Source organism: Pavona decussata, unplaced genomic scaffold (genome assembly GCF_977016875.1).
Source record: "Pavona decussata unplaced genomic scaffold, jaPavDecu1.1 SCAFFOLD_4, whole genome shotgun sequence".
In the NCBI taxonomy this organism is placed as follows: Eukaryota; Metazoa; Cnidaria; class Anthozoa; order Scleractinia; family Agariciidae; genus Pavona; species Pavona decussata.
Window position 1 is genome coordinate 630608 of NW_028145428.1, and position 20663 is coordinate 651270.

The 20663-nt window shown below is 36.2% G+C and overlaps 1 protein-coding gene across 1 annotated transcript in view; it reads right to left on the bottom strand.

Annotated features, from left to right (window-relative positions):
• The window catches only part of LOC146489638 (5'-3' exoribonuclease 1-like), a 38677-nt gene that overhangs the window by 16428 nt on the left and 1586 nt on the right, over positions 1 to 20663 (bottom strand). The window contains 23 exon segments of the mRNA XM_085103604.1: positions 494 to 703; positions 1109 to 1196; positions 2143 to 2217; positions 2606 to 2719; positions 3929 to 4035; positions 4591 to 4680; positions 6274 to 6344; positions 6417 to 6472; positions 7207 to 7376; positions 7569 to 7688; positions 8758 to 8914; positions 9379 to 9468; positions 10188 to 10423; positions 11859 to 11954; positions 12301 to 12368; positions 12502 to 12556; positions 12979 to 13092; positions 14323 to 14410; positions 15283 to 15362; positions 16016 to 16126; positions 16825 to 16934; positions 17339 to 17436; positions 19539 to 19639. Of these exon segments, the coding sequence (XP_084959730.1) occupies positions 494 to 703; positions 1109 to 1196; positions 2143 to 2217; positions 2606 to 2719; positions 3929 to 4035; positions 4591 to 4680; positions 6274 to 6344; positions 6417 to 6472; positions 7207 to 7376; positions 7569 to 7688; positions 8758 to 8914; positions 9379 to 9468; positions 10188 to 10423; positions 11859 to 11954; positions 12301 to 12368; positions 12502 to 12556; positions 12979 to 13092; positions 14323 to 14410; positions 15283 to 15362; positions 16016 to 16126; positions 16825 to 16934; positions 17339 to 17436; positions 19539 to 19639 (2505 nt within the window).

Below are 20663 nucleotides of genomic sequence, written 5' to 3' on the forward strand. Positions count from 1 at the left end.
GGTCACATATTACACTTTGGTTGCATATTAAGTAAGTAAGTAACTTTATTTAATCACATATCGCACATGAGCAAAGGCTCGCCTGTGATGATACTCTTCAAACTGTTTTGATAGGGATGAAGACAAAAGTTTGAATCCCACACTGAACTGAAGCCAGAAATTTACACACGCCGGTCAAACACTCTAACCACTGAACTACTGGGACGACTCGTGGCAAGCTAGAAATTATAGTCACATTAGTTTGAACATTTTATTTGAACGTTTTATTCTATGCCCTCCCATAGTGTTGATACCATGATTCACAGCAGCAAAACTGTTTAGCACAACAGCAGAGGAGAGGGGAAAGCCACAGGTATATTCTGATCTTTGGCCAACTAATTGTGATGAACATTGTAGGTCATTTACTATGACAATATGTTGTTAAAAGTTTGAGAATACACAAGAAATAAGATATTATTCTGTATTCATTACGGCTGGAAGGGACAAGCCTTACCTGATGTTGATTAATGATAGATGATAGGTCAGGTTCAACAGGGACAAGAAGCTGCACTCTGATGCGGGATTGCTTCACGTCAATCTCTATCACTTCCCCTGATGCACCATAATATGGTGATGCTAACATGAAGCATTGACAACCAACTGGGAAAAGCTCCTCAATGGTGTGAATTTTATCATCCATATGAGACTCATGCACATGTATGTCCTTTCAAACAAACAAACAAAATCAATGTTTAAGGTTGTCTGTTCGAAGATTAATGTCTTTTTAGTATTAAAATACATCATAATTCAGAAACTTAATAAGAAGGTGACGATTCATGTAGCATTACAAATAAAATTATTTTTGTTGAGAAAGAGGTTGTTGTTGTTCATCGTGGTAGATACAATAACAATAAAATAATGTATTATCATTTGTCTCACGATGTAGTCACTTTGAGATGTAAATCATGACGTTTCGAAACTTTCGAAACGTTGTGATTTACATCTCAAAGTGACTAAATCGTGAGACAAACGATAGTACATTTATTGTTGAAATTATTTTTCTCCTGATAAAGGTTGATTTTCTTGATTAACAATAGAAGGAGCCATGGATGGAGGATTCGTGTGTTACCTTAACAGTCAATTGGTGAGGATACGCAATTGGCATGGGTGACCATTCTTTTTCCATAGTAACCAGACCTTTCGCTCCACATACATACCTAGAACAACAAAGCAAAGTAGATTAAGATATATAGCCACATTTGGCAGAGATAAATTCCATTCCTCACAGGTTTAGCATCCTCTGTTTGTGTGGTGGACGGTGTAAAGAGCCACCCTAATGGCTGGCTTGTTCCATAAATGAACCCAGTTGTTACTGGAAAACTGGAAAACTACATTATCTGAAATTCCATTTTCGAGTTATATATCTATATTAGAGGAACCCCAAATTCCCAGTCAAATTTGAAAGTTTTGGATGGATTTTAAAGTCAGTACATACATGTTGATGCAATGAACTAACATTTGGCCTAGTTGTAGTCCAAACACGGGTCTTTCAGAGGCCAGGAATTTTTTTTAGAAAAGTAAAAAGGTCAATAATTATTGCATTTTCGCTGATAAAAATTCCAGCCAAGTTAACAATGTCATCGTCTCTGACTTGCAAACCTCAATTTAAAGTACAATACTTATTTTAATCTAATTTAATGGCCCTACCCATTTAATAAAGAGTTGTTGTTGTTGTTGTTGTTGATGTTGTTAATTATTATTTTAAACCCATTGCCCACCACAGAAACAGAGGTAAACCAGTGCAGTTGCATACGACCTGGCCAATGGAAAAATAATGTCCATATTTGCATTTTCAAAGAAGTTGAGAAGGTTTTTGTTGATGTTGAGGTAAGTGTTGTACATGTCAAGGCTGTTTTATTCCTTTTTTTTTTTTTGGCTCAAATGGAACACAACAAAAATTGTTTATATTTTGCTAGAGCTGGTTCAGCTTTCAGGCAAAAGTCATAAGCTAATTTGCTGAATAGCAGCCTGTGGATAAAAAAGTAAATATGGAACTAACAGTCTGGTTGCCAAGTTAGAGTTAATTATGAGAAATTTTGATTACAATGCCAAATCTGAACTGGAAGCCTTTATCACCAAGGAAAGTAAAATGATGTTCCAAACCTCTTTCCTCTGATGGGACAGGCATCAATCAGCACAGTTGTGTCTCCAAGCTCTATTCCTCTCCTCTCCAAGTGACTGAAATTTAACACGTTACTAAGTATAAGAAACTAATTACATGTACACAGGACCACCAGTGTTGAAATCATTTTCTTTTCAGGGTCAAGCACCTTCACCACCATGATCTCTTATCTATTATGCTAAGTGATACATTGATATTTGACATTTGGTTATATCGCTTTGATGTTCCACGTATTGTACTTAGAAGGGGGAATATTAATTGCTCTAACTTGGTCACACTAGTTGGGATTCATATGGCTGCTCTTGTTATTGAATGCATGTTATGGGGTGTGCTTCAGATGTAAAGTTGTGTTAACGATTATTAGTAATATTATGTTTGGGTTGGTTCTAGCCAGGCCCTCCAAAAACAAACTAATTTGCTTCAAAAGACAAAATGAATACTTACTGTTCTGTCATGCACCTCACTTGGTTTTTCCACCCTTTAACCTCCACCTCTGTCAAGTTATGTTCTTTGATTTCCTTTGAAGAATTTTGTGAGCTCTTTTTCTCTAAGATGTAGCTATAGAACAAAAAAAAAATGAAAGGTTAACAGAGATAATACAGGGCCGTACCTAGGATTTTTTGTCTGTGGGGGCAAACTCCGCACACCCCTCATGGATCACTGCTGGGGAAAACTCGGAGGGCCAGTTATTTAAACAGAGTCTAACTTAGGCCGCGCTTAAGACATTCAGTGGGCCTCCAAATCTGTTTATAGGTGGTTTATTTTAAGTAGATAAATAGTTTTCTAGTCTTCTTGTTACCGTTGGCAGTACATAATGTTTAGATATGATTGTTAGCAAAATTGAAAATAGCTTAGAATGTGGCCAGTTTGTTATTAAACACCGCCTAAACTGTCTTTTAGTAAATGAACCGTACAGGCTTCCGCCTCGAAAGATTTTCCAAAATAATTATTTGGAAGTCACATCGAAGGAATATTTCTTCTGTCAATTAGTCGATTCTCTTGTGATTTTGTACCACTGTATAGCTACACGAAATAGCTCAGCAAACTCAAACACTATGTTAAAAAAAATTGACTTTTCCTGGCAGGGGCAGCTGCCCCTCTGTCCCCCCCCCCCCCCCACCCCCACTATGTACAGCCCTGTAATAAAGACAGAGGATAGAGCAATCCTTTGCATTCCAAGGATTCAAACTTGTACATTCTCGCTACACTAGCAATGTTGTCACCATTTTACGATTTTTTTTTACTCATTTATATATTAACAGATATGGATGAAAACTTGACTGTAAGGGAGAATCAAACAGACATTGAGCTGATCAATGATGTAGGGTGTGCTCATCCAACACCAAAATCCCTGTTTACTTTTATTAGTGGCTTGCAAAATGACAGAATGCACCAAGTTCAACCTTCTTGGTTCTTTTCAGACCCAAATGGTTAAAATCCATACAGACAAAAATGACTTATAGTGCAACGCGCCTTACCTTGGTCACCCAACAAACTTTTCTTACAAGTTAGCCAATCAGGATATCTTCCTCCTTGTTCATAAAATACAAAACGACATGTTTTCAATAATTCGTTGTTGCATCACTTGCCTGTTGGACTTTGCAAGAAGCGTGACCGTTAATCCAATTCGCGTATCCTGATTGGCTAACTTGTAAAAAAAGTTTGTTGGGTGGCCACAGTAAGGTGCATCACACTGTACAACCCTACCTCTTGAGACCCCCCCCCCTCCCACCCCCAACAAATGACTTATAAGTAGTGTGTACATACCTCTTTATTCCATCACTTACTCCCATGACCAGGGCTTCCACCATGTGAGGCCAGCCAACATAACACGTCTCCCCCAGCAATTCCTCTGCTATTTCATCTGTTGAGATCTGATGTAACAAAAGTTAAACGTATAGACTTACTTATACATGTATCTTGAACAGGAATGCAGTATAAACAAGTTGGCACCACAAAGTCTAACAGTAGATGAAGAAACTACAGTTCATACATGTAATGGATCCTCTATCAACCAGTTTACATGTGTAAAAGATTGAACAGTGCTCACTGTAAATTGAATATCCAATTTTGTTCATAACTAAGTAAACACAACCTTTTCTTGCACTGTCACAGACGTAAAAAGAAATCCTCTCTAACATACAGAAAAGCCCCAAATTTGATGTTAAAATCTGGTGTAATGCTTTATGATCAGTCTTTCTTTTAAAATTTTTTTAAATCAAAATTTTGTAGTTTCAAGTCTTGATCCAAACATAAGTGTTGGCAAAATCCCTACTTTGTGGGCACTTTCAGATAAGGGTGAATTAATACAAAGTTTGATGTCTGTATTGGTATATACACACACAGGAACCACGTTAGTGTCATTTAAGCAGAATTTTCATGCATCTCATGAAAGGAAACTTAATACAAATTGACAATAAGCAATATACCTCTTGCTGTGGTGGAGTAACCTGAAGAATCATACTTTTCCCTTTGCTGTGCATCTGGAATACCTTTACGTTTGCTTTCTTTAGCTCAGCCTTCAAAACCCAAAAAATGGCATCATTAATTAGAAATGTGAAACTATTTTAAAAATCAAAAGCAATCAATTTACTGAAAAGTATAATATTAAGCAGTTTAGTACAATAATGCCCAGGCATTAAATCCTTCATGATGCTTGGAATGCTCCAGGCTTCAAATTATCATAATTAATTTTAGTACATTCTTGAAACAAAAAGAGAAAATTAATAAAATATAAATATTATTATTAGAAATCAACAATAAGACATTATTTTCATGACACAATTCTCAGAAAAATAACGTTGTTAGATATTATAAAACAGATTATTTGAGGACCTAAGGGTGTAAAAGAGCTGTAGTTCAAATTTCTGTTCGAGTTTATAAACCATGGAATTCTGGGCGGGGGGGGGGGGGGGGGAATATATGTTTTTCAAATTAACTGCTACAGACCATGTCCAAAAAATATATGCATGAATCCATTGAAAGCTGGTATTTTTTTGGGACCTCCTCATTTTTGGCATATCACTTACAAAACACGTGTAACAAGTGATTTAACCCTTTGACCCCTGAAGACGCCTATAGGCGCGCTTTCATATATGGTGTACATTTTGCTCTAAAAAAAGGGGCCAAAAGCACTTTCTAGGCCCCAGGCCTCCTCTACTATTGTAAGAAACAACGTGATTCAAAATGGCGTCTATTTTAGCTAGATTTCTTTAGTTTTCAGGGGGAAATTTTCAATTTTTTTTGGAGCATTGTTTACAGATGTCATCTGGTGATTTAAAAATGGCATCCTTCTACTCAGACATGGAGGACATTCATCGAATTGTGATGGAAAGACCCGACATTAGCAATGTTTCGTAGGAGTAGAGTTTCGAGTACGAAACCGCCGATTATTCTTCCCCAGAAGAGACCGAAAATGTGAATATTGTCGAAGCATCAAGAGGGCAACATCTCATGCATGTGCAAATCGTGATGGACAAACAGTGAGATGGAAACCAGCTCGGCAACTACGCTGTAGAAATGAAGGGAAGACTCTAAACCTGAATCAGAGCGGTTTGGATTTTTTATACAATACGGACTAACCACAATTTTCAGGCCCCAACCATGGACCGACTAATGCCTTTGAGGTCGATAGCAGTCCGACTGTATTTTTTGACAAGCTGTTTCCAGGTGAAGTGCGATCCAAGAATGAAAACGATTGCTGATTGTTGTAGCTTATATAGTATTCAAGTGATATACTGATAGTTGAACATCAGTAGCTTGCATGGACGGTAATAAACTTGGACCCATGACAGCAAATGTGATATTTCTTCTTTTTGGGCCGACATTTTGAATGAGTAACCAGACTAGTTAATAATTAACAACATAATGTTTACATTTTCAAAATGTTCGTCTCATCTACTTTCTAAAAATATATGGTTATGTATGGTTTGGATGAAAACTTAAGCTTTTATTAGCCATTTTCTCTGTCCATGTCAATTTTTAGCAAAACTTAGTAAAAAATTCAGGGGTCAAAGGGTTAAGAAACTCAGGTCCATTGTTTTCCTGGAATTTGGTCCTATCTTAAGAACTAGGAAAAAAAATCCCAATAAACACACAGCTTAAAAAGTTACCTTATGAGCAATGTGGTATAAAGTGGGAAATCCAGGAAAGTACACATCAAGCTTCACTCCTTCACAGATGCCTGCGATAAAATATTTAACTAGTCAAAAACAATCTTTGTGAGTAACTTCTAATGTAGTTACCACATACTTACCATGATACAAGTGCTGTATATCTACATGGAAGATATCTTTGGCAAGCACCTCACACCTGCAGGAAAAATACCATCATTATAAATTATCAAAAAAAAGTAATATTTAGTTGTGCCTGTAATAATTTGAACCTGTTATAAAACAACCTACCCCCAGTAGTTCCCTTTGACCTAATACTGAGTGTCCAGTAAACAAACGATTGCTTGTGTTCACCAACATAATGCAGGGGTGTAGCTAGACTATTTTGCAGTCTATGCACAGAAGGGCACAGTTTTTCCTGACACGCACCAACCTAGGCCAATGAACAACATTTGTATCTTTTTCTGAAAGAAAACAATGTCCAGGTCTTGCAAAAAATCCGCCTAGTGCGTGCACAAGATCGAAAAATTCCATCTACTGCCAGAACCAATCAGATTGCATGATTTTCAGAATTCCGCCTGCTCCCACACCAAGCAAAAATAAATTAAAAGATTGTTATCAGATTGTTTACAGGCAAAGAGACAACACCTGTCCTTAACATTTGCAAAATCAGTGACAGCCTCACCAATGTCAACCTCCTTATGTTTATGAATATGAAGAATTATGAGAGAACAAACAGCCTTTGCAGCTGCCACCCACAAAGCGGTGACATATCTTAGAGACACTGATTACATTTTGGTAAACTGAAATAGTTGGATTGTTGTCTACCATAAATCATGCAAGAAATCAAGACAGATATAGGTGTCAACTAAAGACAAATTTATCGAGTCTTAACTGTTTTGAGACTTGGCTGAGGATTTTGAGAAGTGTTACCTTGCATGACAAAATGTGATATCAGGAAACTTTCCTGGCAATGTTGAAGGAACAGAGATACTGAGGTTTGGATCATAAGTGTACAGCAGACAAGGACCATGCTTGTTACGGTTTAGTTCTTCTTCTGTTAACCTTGGGTACAGAGGTGACATGGTGTCTAGGAGTTTACGCTAGTAACAAAGGAATACACACTATTTATTATGACATCACTTACATGACTGTATAACTGGGCAAAAAAGAATATTTAAAATGATTAAAGTGACAAAGATATGCATACCACATGCAAGTACAGTTTAATGGAACTTTGTTGTAAGAAAAAACACCTGAACATGAAAAATTAATTGACACTGTACGGCACAAACCTCTTCAATGAATGGAATCAGGACGACAGCTTCCCACTCATGTTGTTTACCATTTAAATCAGTCTTGAAATTCACTGGATAATATTCTATTATATCAGACTGCTCCATGATCATCAGGTTCTGTTGGAAATGAAACAGTGATGTTTAGCTTCAATGCACACATGCTACTTTGAAATGAATAAAGCGATTATTTACTGAACTACGGTCTGGCCGGGAAGTAAGATGAATCTGTGTATCTTTCTGCCATTTTGAAGCGATTTTCTTTCGTTTAGACTCGATTTAGACACTAAAAAATCCCACTTCTGACACCATGTTACATACGAGGCACAAGTGACGCACAAGTGAAAAAAAGCTATTAACACTTTTTCTAGCAAGTTTCCTTTCTGTTTTGATCTCAACCGCGAAGAATATAAAATCCAAATGACGCACAATTTAGCCCCATAAGCAGTTCGACAGTTTAGACCTTATATTGGTTTATTAAACTGACTTACAGTTGTAATTGAGTAGATTTGTTTTCTTCGGAAAGGTCTTAGGCTTTGCACTACCAATTGTCTGAATGTAAATAATGACTACGCAACACATAAATTAAAGTTCTTTACCGAAAATAATAAAAGATGTTGCATTTCTGAGAATTTGGGAGACTGGCACTTGTAGAGCAGAATGCAGTTCGACCAAGAAAGCCACGCATATCTGTTCTTTCGTGTAAATCATGGCTTGACAACTTCAAATTTCAATCACTCTTCATAACAACTGGAGTTCCTGTCCCAAATATAATTCAATCTTAAACAAGGTAAGTTGAGAGAAGGATAGATTAGTAAAATTATCAAGGAAAAACAGCGGTTTAATAGGTAAATTGAAAGACGTTTACAGCTGTCAGAATCGCGGAAATCACGTCTAAGAGGCTTCAATTTTTCAAAATTTTCTGGGGGAGCATGCCCCCAGACCCCCCTAGCAGCATGGCGCCTGCGGCACCATGCTATGTGGGCCTTCGGCCCACATAACATTTGGACTCCCACTTTCAAAATCCTGGCTAAAAGCCTGATCTGAGTGTATGCCAGCCAAATTGACTTACAGTCAGTTGTTATTAAATAGCGTTGATTTGTTCTCAAGGAAGTAAGAGGGAGGTGTGATTAGCAAAGGTTTGACAGTATTGTTAACTATTTCAATAATTACAGATGAGTGGCATTACCTGGAAAGGTTTTGGCAAGAGCTGTCGGCTGGCAGCTGGTAACACAGCAAGGAGCTGTTCAAATGGAAGGAAGGGAGTTCCCAGTTCAAAACTGATGGCAAGTTCACCAAAGTTCCTGATGTCTGACATAAAGGGAGCATAATGGGAAGGATAAAACCTACAACACAAACATAACATATCATTCAATGACACTACGATCCAAACATGAGCCATTTTGATGCAAGTTCTTCAGCAACTGGTACAGGTACTTAACAAAAAAATTAATGTAATGCTTGTTTTCCAACAATCCTCAAACTTAAAAATTTGAAAATTTTAAGTATAATTTATAATATTATAATTTGATCTTGGATAGTGCTAGGAGAGACAGAGCTAAATCATTGTTAGGCCATCATTACTTCAGGTGCTGTAGGCTTAACATGTATCACAAGCCAGTCTTATATGTCAGTCCTGTATCCACCGAGTGGCTCATCTTTGGAACCATTTCCAGTGAGGAATAAAATGATGTGCTAAGCGGTATGTTAAATGGCATATTGCAGCTCCATTCTTTTAAAATATGTGTTACAACAAAATTTTATTTAATATTTATTGTACCCCCAAAAAAATGATAAAAGGAAGTTATACCAACTCCAGGAGGGTACTCCAGTGAAATAGTACAAGAGAATCCACTCAATCCCCATAACATACTGGAATGTCAGTTCTGCCAGAACATCTCTGAAACAACAAAGGTATCGTAAATAAGATCAGCAGTGGGTTAGGATGATTTTATTGAACCCCTTTAACACTTACTATGTATACCCTGGTGGACCTAGGCTCTAATTTAATCAAATAAATTAATAATTAATAATTTCTAATACCTCCTTTTATTTCGTGTGGTTTCCCCCGCCTAAATTAGACTTTTTAAGTCATAGGTGGCCAGAAACCATCTTTTAATTATATTTTTATTATTTCTTTTACTCCAGATTTTATATGTCCTGTGAGCTGTCTGTGAAATCTGAAATCTGAAAGTTTATGACAATTGCCAGTTTACAAATTAGGGTAGTTTTCTGAGTCAAAAAGACAGCAATTTAAACACTTGAATGCAATGTCTCTTCAAATTATTAAGTTTACTTGTTAAAAACTTCTTGGTGGCAATCTTGCCATGATTTGTGACAGCAGCCAAAATCTTGCTTGGGTCATGGTCGGAATTTCACCAGGATTCACCACACCAGGAAGCAAGATTCCTGGCACCCATGAAAATCTTTGTGCAAATCTTGCGAGGATTCCTGGAGGAAAGTTTAATTCTTTGGCAGTCAAAATTACAGTATGGATCTCATAGAGGGAAGTGAAAATCTCAGTGAACCTGCAGTATGAATGAACCTTGCCAATTTTAGTGGTGAGGTGAGACTATACCACCCAGAGTGTGTATTGTTTGCAGCGGTATTTGAATTTACCTTGTTACTTCTTCATATCCAAATTTCTGTATGTAGTAATCTCTTTTAAACATTGCAAACTCAGTTTCGAAGACATCTTCTTCCTCATCACTTAGCTCATCTTCAAATTTTTGTGCAAGTTTCTCAAGTTCAGGATTCAATTTCTTCTTTGGTGCTTGCACTTTCACAACAGAGTCTCCAGGCATTAATTCCAAAGCAGCAAAACTGTTCTCTAAAGTCAGCAAAGAGTCATCTTCCTAGAGTAAAAATCATGCACAACAATCACATACTACACTGAATTATTATAATCATGTTGGGTAGATACTGGTGTGCATGTTTTTGTCTCTGTTGTGTTTGTTGTCTCTTTTCTCTGTGTTTTCTGGCCACAATATTGTAATTTATCTCATGTAAATTGGCTTCCTTGTTCTTTAACTCTTGAGTCATTTGAGAAAGCCAATACCCCTTTTGCCATTTCATTGTACGTTTTATGTCATTTCAGCTGTAGTGCTCTATAGGGGCAGAATGAAGTTGTAATCATGCATCCAAATACAGATATACCGTCCAATAAAATGTGTTCACTGAATGTAAATAATATTATCCCTTTTGGGAAAATCATGAAATTTTGATTGGTTGGTCGAGTATTTCTAAATCAGCTTACCATTAGACAGGAGATATGTGTAAGCTCCAATCTAGTTTTATCACCAGTAGATAATATTAATAATCTTTGAGCTTGTAGGTTTCTCATAAAGTGCCAACAATGGCTAAAAATTGGCTACATGTACTTCAGAGTTTCAGGCCCTGCTTTTCAGTGAAAAGGCCAATTGAAAGTGTTTAATAAGTAAAACATTAATTTCATATTAAACAACTGCTGAGCCATCTACCTTTTCTTCCTACTCTGAAACTTAATGAGAACCCTGATAAGGAAGGCAGGCAGAGACATATGAACTATGCCAACAGTGGCAGATGGCCAAGTGCACAATTCTGTGTTGAAAACACATTAGCCTCAATATGCCATCAACCTAGATTAATTTAACATGCAACCTCTCTGAGCCAAATATTCACAAAAAGGTAATGATAGTCTCTAATGGATGAGATCTACAGCCAGGTAGAAAACTCTCCTGCATAATAACCTGCCTTATTTATTTCAACTTGCATGGTTATTTTTGGTTATTACATTCAGGTGACCAAAAATGCATAACCTCTAACTACAACGTACTTTAAGGGCTTGGTGAAAAACTATACTACAGCTGTATAGTAGAAGTAGCAGCAGTGTGTTGTAGTGCAGCTGTAACTAGAAATATGTCTGTAAAATTTAAACAGCTACAAACAAGTCCTAGTTTGGTATACAGATTGATTATCAAGCATAAGAATGATAGTCTGTATTTATTTTTGACAATGTTAAGGTTGGAATTTGAAGAATTATTCCGCAACTTAGAATAACATCATACAAAAATTAGGCTAATTCTTTGAATTTAGGCCTCAAGATCCAAAGTTAGACAAAAAACTAATAAAATGTATTATGTTAATTAGGTCAATGATAATGAGCCTGTTTGCCAAATTAGAGGTAATCTGCAGCAATTTGGATTTTATGACCAAATTTCTACATAGCATAGTTTTTGACCGAACCCTTCAATTACTGTTGTGTACAACTTACACCAAGAAAACAAAATTCTTGTTACCACACTTGCATACCTGCGATTCTGGAGGATTATTTCCAAACGTAAAACCTTTCTTACTTTCAAACCATTTCATATCAACAAACTTCTCTTCAAACTGTTCTCTATCAAACTAAAGTAGGAAAACAGAGACCACATTTTTAGATCAAACACAATTTACACTTATCATGTGCTGTACTTAATCAATGAAACACTGAAATATGAAGTTTTTTGTAAAGCTCTAACTGTATTGGAGTTGTAATGGCCTTCAGCCCATTTTGACAGCAGTGACTTTGACAACACTATTCATCTAAGACTGATGTTAATTTGGACACAAAGGATAACAAATGGCAAAAATGCTGTAAGGCAGTTTCAAAGCAGAAGTAGGACAAATAAAGAAAATAGCCCACAAAATCATTTTTATTCTAATCATGTATCTGATCTAATGTTCTATGCTTATGTGTGATGATCTACAGTACCTTAGACAAAGCAACCAGGTATTTCTCAAATCTGGGAAGTATAAGCTTTCCACTTTCATGAAGATAACCTATTCACAGAACAATGACCAAAGGCAATAACTGTAATTACAGAAAATAATATACACTTGGTAGTCATCAACACAATTAAACCAAAAGCAACAATTAACAGTTCAATTTATAATAAAAAAATTATCATCATACCATCTTGGGAAGGCATGACATCAATATAAACTCTGTAAAGGTACGGCAAGGCATCCTAGAGAGAGATAACATGTTTAGGTTAAAAAAAAAAAAAGGAAAAAAGTCAATATTTACAATGTTTTGCATTCACTGACTCATGACTGCATAACAGAATACCTTTGTGAGAGAAGGATTCAATGTAAAACACAAATAACACAAGATGAATTGTTCAGACTGTCACACTTCCTCTACAAAAATTCTAAGTGAGAAAAACACAAATTAAACTAAACAAAACCAGTATTGCAAGGACATTCTTTGAACAGCTCAGCATAAACGTTAAAGCAGCCAGACAAACTTTACGAACAGATTAGCATAGGCTAATGAATAGCATCTACGAATGGATAAGTAATTAAACTATTCCAACAATGATCTTAACCGTTCAAAAGGCAATAAAAGGATAGGTCTTTCCAATGGTAATCTTTTTATCACGATACTCACATGGTTTATGTGGAGATTTGGTAAGTGCGGTATAAAATCATTTCCAACAAGAAATCCCATGAGAATCCAGTCATCTATTATTCTTTCCAGGTCATATGGAAAGGGTAGTGTATCCTGCGAAATTAAAACAATTAAACTGAACTCGTTGTGGTTAATCATCTTCACTATCACTATCACCATCATCATCACTGCTATGCAACACACCTAACACATAAAGATTGAGACTGCTTGCCACCTGGGTGATCATTCCTCTTAATTAATGAACAGTTCATCATGTTACCTTAAGGTGATTCCATTGTTTGCATTCCGCATTTTTAAGCTCTGGTCAAACGGCACATGATAGTTGATGATAGTCAAAAACTATTATCAACTATCAAGCGGGTGGTCAAACGGCTCAAAGAAACTCGCAATAGCCGAGGATAGTGGTGTCACCTTAAGTTACAAAACTTCGCACGGATGAATTTTTCCCGGTGAAAGAGGACGGCAGCCTGCTTCGTTTTCACACTATCATGTGCGTGGTCAAACAGCAAAAACTATCATCAACTATCATGAAGAATTTGAACACGTTCAAAGTGAATGATAGATGATGATGGTCGATGATAGCCCATGATAGTTGGTGGTCAAACGAGCGCGCGTGCTTTAACTATCATCGGCTATCATCAACTATCATTGACTATCATGCGCCGTTTGACCAGGGCTTTAATGCACACACTTTCTTGCGTCATTAGCATGCGCTTAGTCTGCACGCATTGAAAACAGAGTATGTTTTCTACATATGCTGAACCTAGTCAATAACTAAATGGCTATTTCCTAAACAAGCATGGTGACCTAACTTCTTTTAATTATCTCATTATTCTAAATTAGCTATTATCTTCGTTATGTTAATTTAAAAATTTTCAGAAAATATTAACGACAGAAAAATGAGTTATTGCCAGAAATACGAGCTTGCCAACCACTCAAGGGCATAAAATAGCACTTGATACTGAGAACTTGCATGCAAAAAACTTTTTGGGTTAATTTTGTTTTATGTTTTGCTGCCCTACCAACAAATTCACCTTTAATTGCAAATTATGCTTCATATATACTATGTAAAATGTATTGCTAAGTTGTGCTTTATCTATGTAACTTCTGTTTCTACCAGACATGGTAATAACTGATCAAATAACTTCATTTTTGGAAGCGAATATTGCAAGCGATTATGGGATAAATTGAGTGGATTGTAGCTCCTTTGCGGACATGGTGATGTATCTTTTTCATTTCATTTCTCAAAATGGTACATGGCAGTGAACAATCACAGAAAGTTTAAGAAAATTTTAACAACAACTTTTAATTCGTGGAAATTACCTTAAGTTCACCGAATTCCCAGTCCAAGTATTCTCTGAACAGAGACAAGTGAAGTAGATGAAACGTGATCTTTTCAGGCTTTGTTATTCTGCAAGTTAAAAAAGGTAAGTTCAACTTAACAAATATAATACTATTAAATATCTGTTACACAAAAATGTGGGATTATTTAGCTTCAGTGCAGCAGTCTTATCAGAAATCTAGATTAATCAGAAAGGTTTAACTTACTGTAGTAGTTACATGTGCCAGTTGTTTCATGTACAATGTACATTGTATATAATTTGTATATGGTGTAAGGATACATCACGTTTCACCCGATCTTGTCAGCCAATCAGAGTTAAGCTTTGCCATGTACTTTCCAATTTTGTTCTTGTCAACATGGTCATGTATGATTAGGCTGGTGCATGAATAAAATGCTTTACATACATACATACATACTTTATTTATTCCAGAAGCAGACTATATATACAGATAAAACTAAGAAGAAAAGTACTTCTAGAAAAGGAAGTTTGGAGGTTAGCCCTATGCGAAAACTCCCTCAAATAAAAGAAAAACAAAAAATAAGTATACATAAATCGAGATCTTTAGAGTCAAATATTCAAATACATTTTGAGCTTAGATTTAAAATGCTTAAAGCTATCAGCTTCCACTATATCGCCAGGTAGTTCATTCCAGAGTTTCACAGTTCTGACGAAAAAAGAATGTTTATAACAGTTAAGTCGTGCTTTTCAAGCGTGTAGAAGTCTAGTTTCTTTACATCTATCAAAATGTCTACAGGCATCCTCTAAAGACACTGACAGCTACACTATGTAATTGATTCTTCCTGCATCATCTGTTTTTGACATCACATTTAAAATCGCATAACACAAGTAGACTTTATCACAGGACTAGCTTAAGATTTACGGTTCACATCAAGCTGGCATCTTTCTCATAACAAAACCTGCTCATTGAGTCCTGGCTAACCTTTTTGCAGCTTTTCCAAATCTTACTTCTTCACGAAGAAGAGAAAAGTGAGGTTCATGTGCTGATAACCCAAGCATCATCTATAAGAACAAAGTAGAAAAGTATGACTATGTCACTCTAACAAATAACCCATTCAAAGTTCTCTCACTAAACTGAAGTAAATAATACAAGCCATCCGTGAGACTTACTGTAGCTCATTATAAAATGTGTGGTTCAAGTGAATCCAAAAGACCCTAACAGGAGGAAATTACACTTGGGCTCTCTCCCCGTTGGTCGAATGGTTGGTCAATTGATTGGTGGGTCACTTGTTCACTTGGTCAGTGAGTCAGCGAGTCAGTAACTTAGTCACTTAGTCAGCCAGTCAGTCAGTCGCCAGTGTATCAGTCTGAGTTATTCAGTCACTGTACCAGTCTGTTATTCAGTGAGACAGTTAATGACAGAGTCAGTCGGTCACTAAGTGAGACAATGAGTGGGTCAACGGCCAACTCATTGGATTTCTCATTTTTTCAAGAAAATAATTACACCCACTGAAATTCTTTGATTGAACTGCAGATTAAACTCTGTGGCTGGATTGACAAGAATAAGATAAATAGCTTTGTAGGTATGTTGGTATACTATAACTTGAATTTACATGTACAAAGGTAGCTACCTTTTTGTAACAAGTAAATAGACAAACAAACAATTATTAAACACATTTTAAATACGTTAAAAGATGGTTTGTTAATTTACTCACCAGGTCAGCATCTAAGCCATATAAGCAGTGCCGTGTATTGGGGTCATAGTCCAGTCGCACCTTTTCCGATCTGATGAACTCCATGATCTTATGTTCACCTTCACCGGGCGTCTGCAAAGCAAAAGTAATAATTGTTGTCTTATAACACATATGTTTGAGAACATTTACACCAATTTCTTATGCACATTCTTATTGTGCTCAATCATATCATGATGTCACAGCATGTCATGTCCTCAGTAAAGTAAAAATCTAAACAAATAAAATAAATGAGGGGGATTAGTTTCTAAAGAAGCTGTGGAGCTGCGTCGGTGGGAAGTGGAAACAAATGTTTTGTTTTATCAACAGAGGTGATAAGGTAATTTGGCCAATGTAGAGAGATGAATCAAGTACTGGTATTTTGAGCATTAGGCCTTCATCAGAGCAAATCCAAAGCAAGGGTTAACAATCAAAACACCAATACTTGAAACGTCCGCACTCAAATCTCTTTACAGTGGCCAAAGGACTTTGAAAGGATTTAACTCCAGCCAAAATAATTCAATCAATTCAATAGACCCAATTTTAAGTAAAATTTGAGTTTTTAAATTACATTCTGTTGTATTCTTATTAAATTCAATGTGTGTTACTAACAAGCACTGAGATCCAGTCAGGTTCTGAAAACTGATTTGTCCATTTCAGTGTACATGTATTTTTCAATGTGCCTTATTTCTGAAACTACGTGTAAGTCAGTAACTCCCAATTTTTTTGCAGTTGTGATCTGGGCAACTCATAATCTAACTGTGACAAAAGTTTAAAGAACTTGTGGCACAAACCTCATGTCCAGACAGGTAAATTCTTAATCCTTGCCAAGCAAGATCAGTAGAAATCTTGTAGTTCACAAAAAATTTTAACTGCTCATGGAGTCTCACCATGAAAGGAGTACCTAATGGGAGTAAATAAAACAGCAGCTGCATATAAAAATATAATTGAAGGGTATAAAATAATGACCTTTTGTGTTGTTTAATAGATTGTTTTTTGTTGTTTTGGCTCAGATTTACCAGATTTTTTGCCTGTGGCAGTCAATCCCTTTAGAAAATGTTGCCCTCAGTGAAATTTTTCCCTTTTTTGTGGTTTGTTTGTAGTAAAGCCATGGCAACACATGATTCTTTCCTTGTGCATTTGATACATTTGAAATAGTTTGGAGTATTACTGCAATAATCTCTGATCCTGCTATACATTATGTAAGGTTTCTAAAAGTCAAGGATGATTGGAACTGGTCAATTTTCCTATACAAGCATGGATGGCAATGAGTTGGAATACCATAGGACAACATAAGAACGTCCATACCAGGAGTAATACAGTTTGAATCAAATCTTTCTTCTTTGGGTAAAACCTGGCCCTTCTCTAATGCTTTACGAATGTTGTCCTCTGCTTCTTTGGCAGACCTGTTGGTAAAGATAAGCAATGAAGTAAACATACATGTACAGATTCAAATATCCACAGACAATCAACCAACATGTTGGGAATCTTTAGATCTCTACTTTTAATTAGGAAATGAGTGTTAAAAAGACACATCAATTCAGGGCTCGAAATAACGGCCGGTCAACGGACAATGTCCGGACTGATTTGGGAGTTGACCGGTCAACCTTTCGTCTTGCCGGTCATGTTGACTGGTCACATTTGATCGTTTTGAAAATGAAATAAATTAAAATTTCCATGCTGTTCAGTTGTTTCAGTTGTAGCAAGTCGCTGTGTATTGTCATTTGCGGAACTTTGATCTGAAATCCTGGGTGAAATGCAACAAGAACCGTTGTTTACAATCCGGGCATTGAAAACAGACATCGGGGTTCACGCACTTCCGGTCACAAAGTTAAAAATAATTTATTTTCTAATTCACTTTTATTAGTTAATTTTCAAGTTTTGCATTTCTCCCTGCATATAAAGTAATTCCTCAGCCCAGAATAAATATAATCAAAGTACAAAAGCAAAGGAACTATACTTAATAAAACCAATAGTTATTCCAATCTCCGAAAGTTTATCTGTGTGTTTATCTTTGGCGTGCGTAATATAAACATAAAAGGTTATACAATGATAAACATCCGTGAACCTGAATCAATGTACAAACATTTTAATGTTTGCCAGATATTATTGGCCTATAGAGATAACACAAAATGAAAAACATTCAAGCAAAAACTGGTTGTGATTGTCATGGAATGTGTTACAGAAAAATATATATATCTAAAGATTTGCGAGTTAAATAAAAGCCGGATGGGAGTAAAGTATGTCACGTCACGGGAACCCGCGCAGCAGGCATGTGATCATATGTTGATAATCGCCAACTTCTTTGATTCTATCCTGTGCATTGTAATGTTCCTGAGTGATGTTATCAAAGTCTTCTTGTGTGAAGTAAAGCCCTCGTATTTCTAAAAGTACCCTACTGTTAGTGTACTTCAACAGCTCAACAACACAATGTACGGAAAGAGCTTCTCGGTTGTGTACCACACACAAAAGCTTGAGATGTTTGTGTTGCTTAAAGGGAGATATTTATTAACTTTCCTGAGAAATTTCTTGGCAGTTGTCAATAAATAACATTTCCAGACTTTCAAATTTTACCATATTTCTTGAACACTTCATGTGTCTTCCGGTTCCAGCACACCCAAGTTAAAATGCCTGGTTACTAAGCTTTTCTCGATGAATCTCTTGTAATGAGGAGTATAAACATGGATTACTGGCGGAGTGTTAGGATCAAGATCTCACACCGTGATACGTACACCAGAAATCATTATATTTGGGGGCATTTACTGTGCATTTACTTATTTACAAATTTAATGTATACGATAACGATATTTACCGTGTCGCAGGTTAGTCTTACAGACAGTGTACAGTACGTATTAATACACATATACGGTAAGCTTATTTTCATTTTGCTGCTGTAATTTACTTGTGTTGTTGACAATGAGTGCGTAAAAGTGCTCTAACTTTTTTTGGAAATATATAATGCCAGTTTTGGTTCATGGGCCCCTGTTTTAAGAGTTATTTATATAATTTGACCGACCAGAAACAGTACGTGACCGAGCTAAAATGAATTGGGCCGGTCATCGTGTCCGGAGACTCTCCGGAAATTATTTCGAGCCCTGCAATTTGTCCAATAACTTAATGTTAACATGTAATTCAGTAATTGTAGAATGAGAAAATTTTGAAGTTTCTCTTTACAGTATCATAGAGGGCAAAATTACTGAATGCTGATTGGTCAAGACAGAGGGTTTTTTTTATTGTTGCCATTTATTTCACTTCCCCTAGTTTTAATTTTTTTTTTTCTTTTACTTCCCTTTCCTGGCTTTGGTTCAATTTTATATACTGCAAAGCTACCATCTAATAGAAATAAAATATTAAACATTTATCTACCTTTGTCAATAAAATAAGGGAAACTGTTGATTGCTTAAACTTTCATGTTGTATTCCATTATTAGTCAATTTTCATTTGTAAGTAGCAGTAAAACAGTATCACAGAAAAAAGCTCCACAGCTAAATTACATAACTGTAATTACCGAAATCGTCGACCTCTTTGTTGATTCATTTTTGCTCTAGGGGCAACTCCATCAACAGCCATGAAAAACACCTTCTTTGGTTTAATAATACGAAACAGCACCTGAATAAATGGAAATACAGAGTAAAATCATGCTTACCATGGTATCTGAGATATTCTGAAGGCAATGCTCATTACAAATTCATCAAATTTACAGTTTTCGGTTTAATTTACATGTAATTACAGTGCAACAAACTCAACTGGGGCCACCCAACATTGATCAGCCAATCACAAGTCATGTTTACAACACAGGAGTCTGGCTTTGATAGTTTGTAAACCAATCAAAAACGAGAACATTTCAAAGTGTCGGTTTTTTCAGTGGCCCCAGTTGAGTTGGTTGCACTGTAAAGAAGATCAAGTTCACAAAAAGGTCTCTATGAAGGGTTTTATGAGTGGTGTAAAGGCCAGTTTAAACAGTTTCAACATTTGAACAACATTGGTTCAACAAACGTTGAACAGATGTTGGGCAAATGTTGGACAAATGTTGAACGAATGTTCAAACGGCTTCAACACCATTCAACATTTTGAGAACAAAGGAATTTTATGCTTCAATTTCCCCCACAGAAGGGCAAGCCTAATCGGAATGCAATAAGTGCTGTGCTCTGTTCGTAAAGGCAATACAAACAACTTAATGGAGAAAAATTGGCTATGTGAAATTTATCACATAGCCGCTTTATTAAGTTCCAAATATCCAATATAAATAAGAATATAAACTTTTGTTAAATATGTATTGCCTACGAAGGTGAGGGCAATAAACCGCTAATATATATGTTAATTATCTTAGTACAAAGAAGAGGCAGGAATGGGGAGGAGAAGGGTCGATGAAAAAGTTGTGTGTCAACGAGATCATGAACACGCCAGCCATTATACGACGCTCCGTAACTACGACATTAGTAGTAAACACCATCTTGGATTCAATTATTTCAAATCAATACCCTCGATTCCATGTTCCCAGCCTCAATCAACATTATGAAGGAATTAAAATAGAGTTTCAATTGCGGCATAAAATTTTATTCGCAAGCAAATAATGTGTTTGTATGGATGTTGAATGAAATTTAAATCAAATTAAATTTGATTTAACACAGTT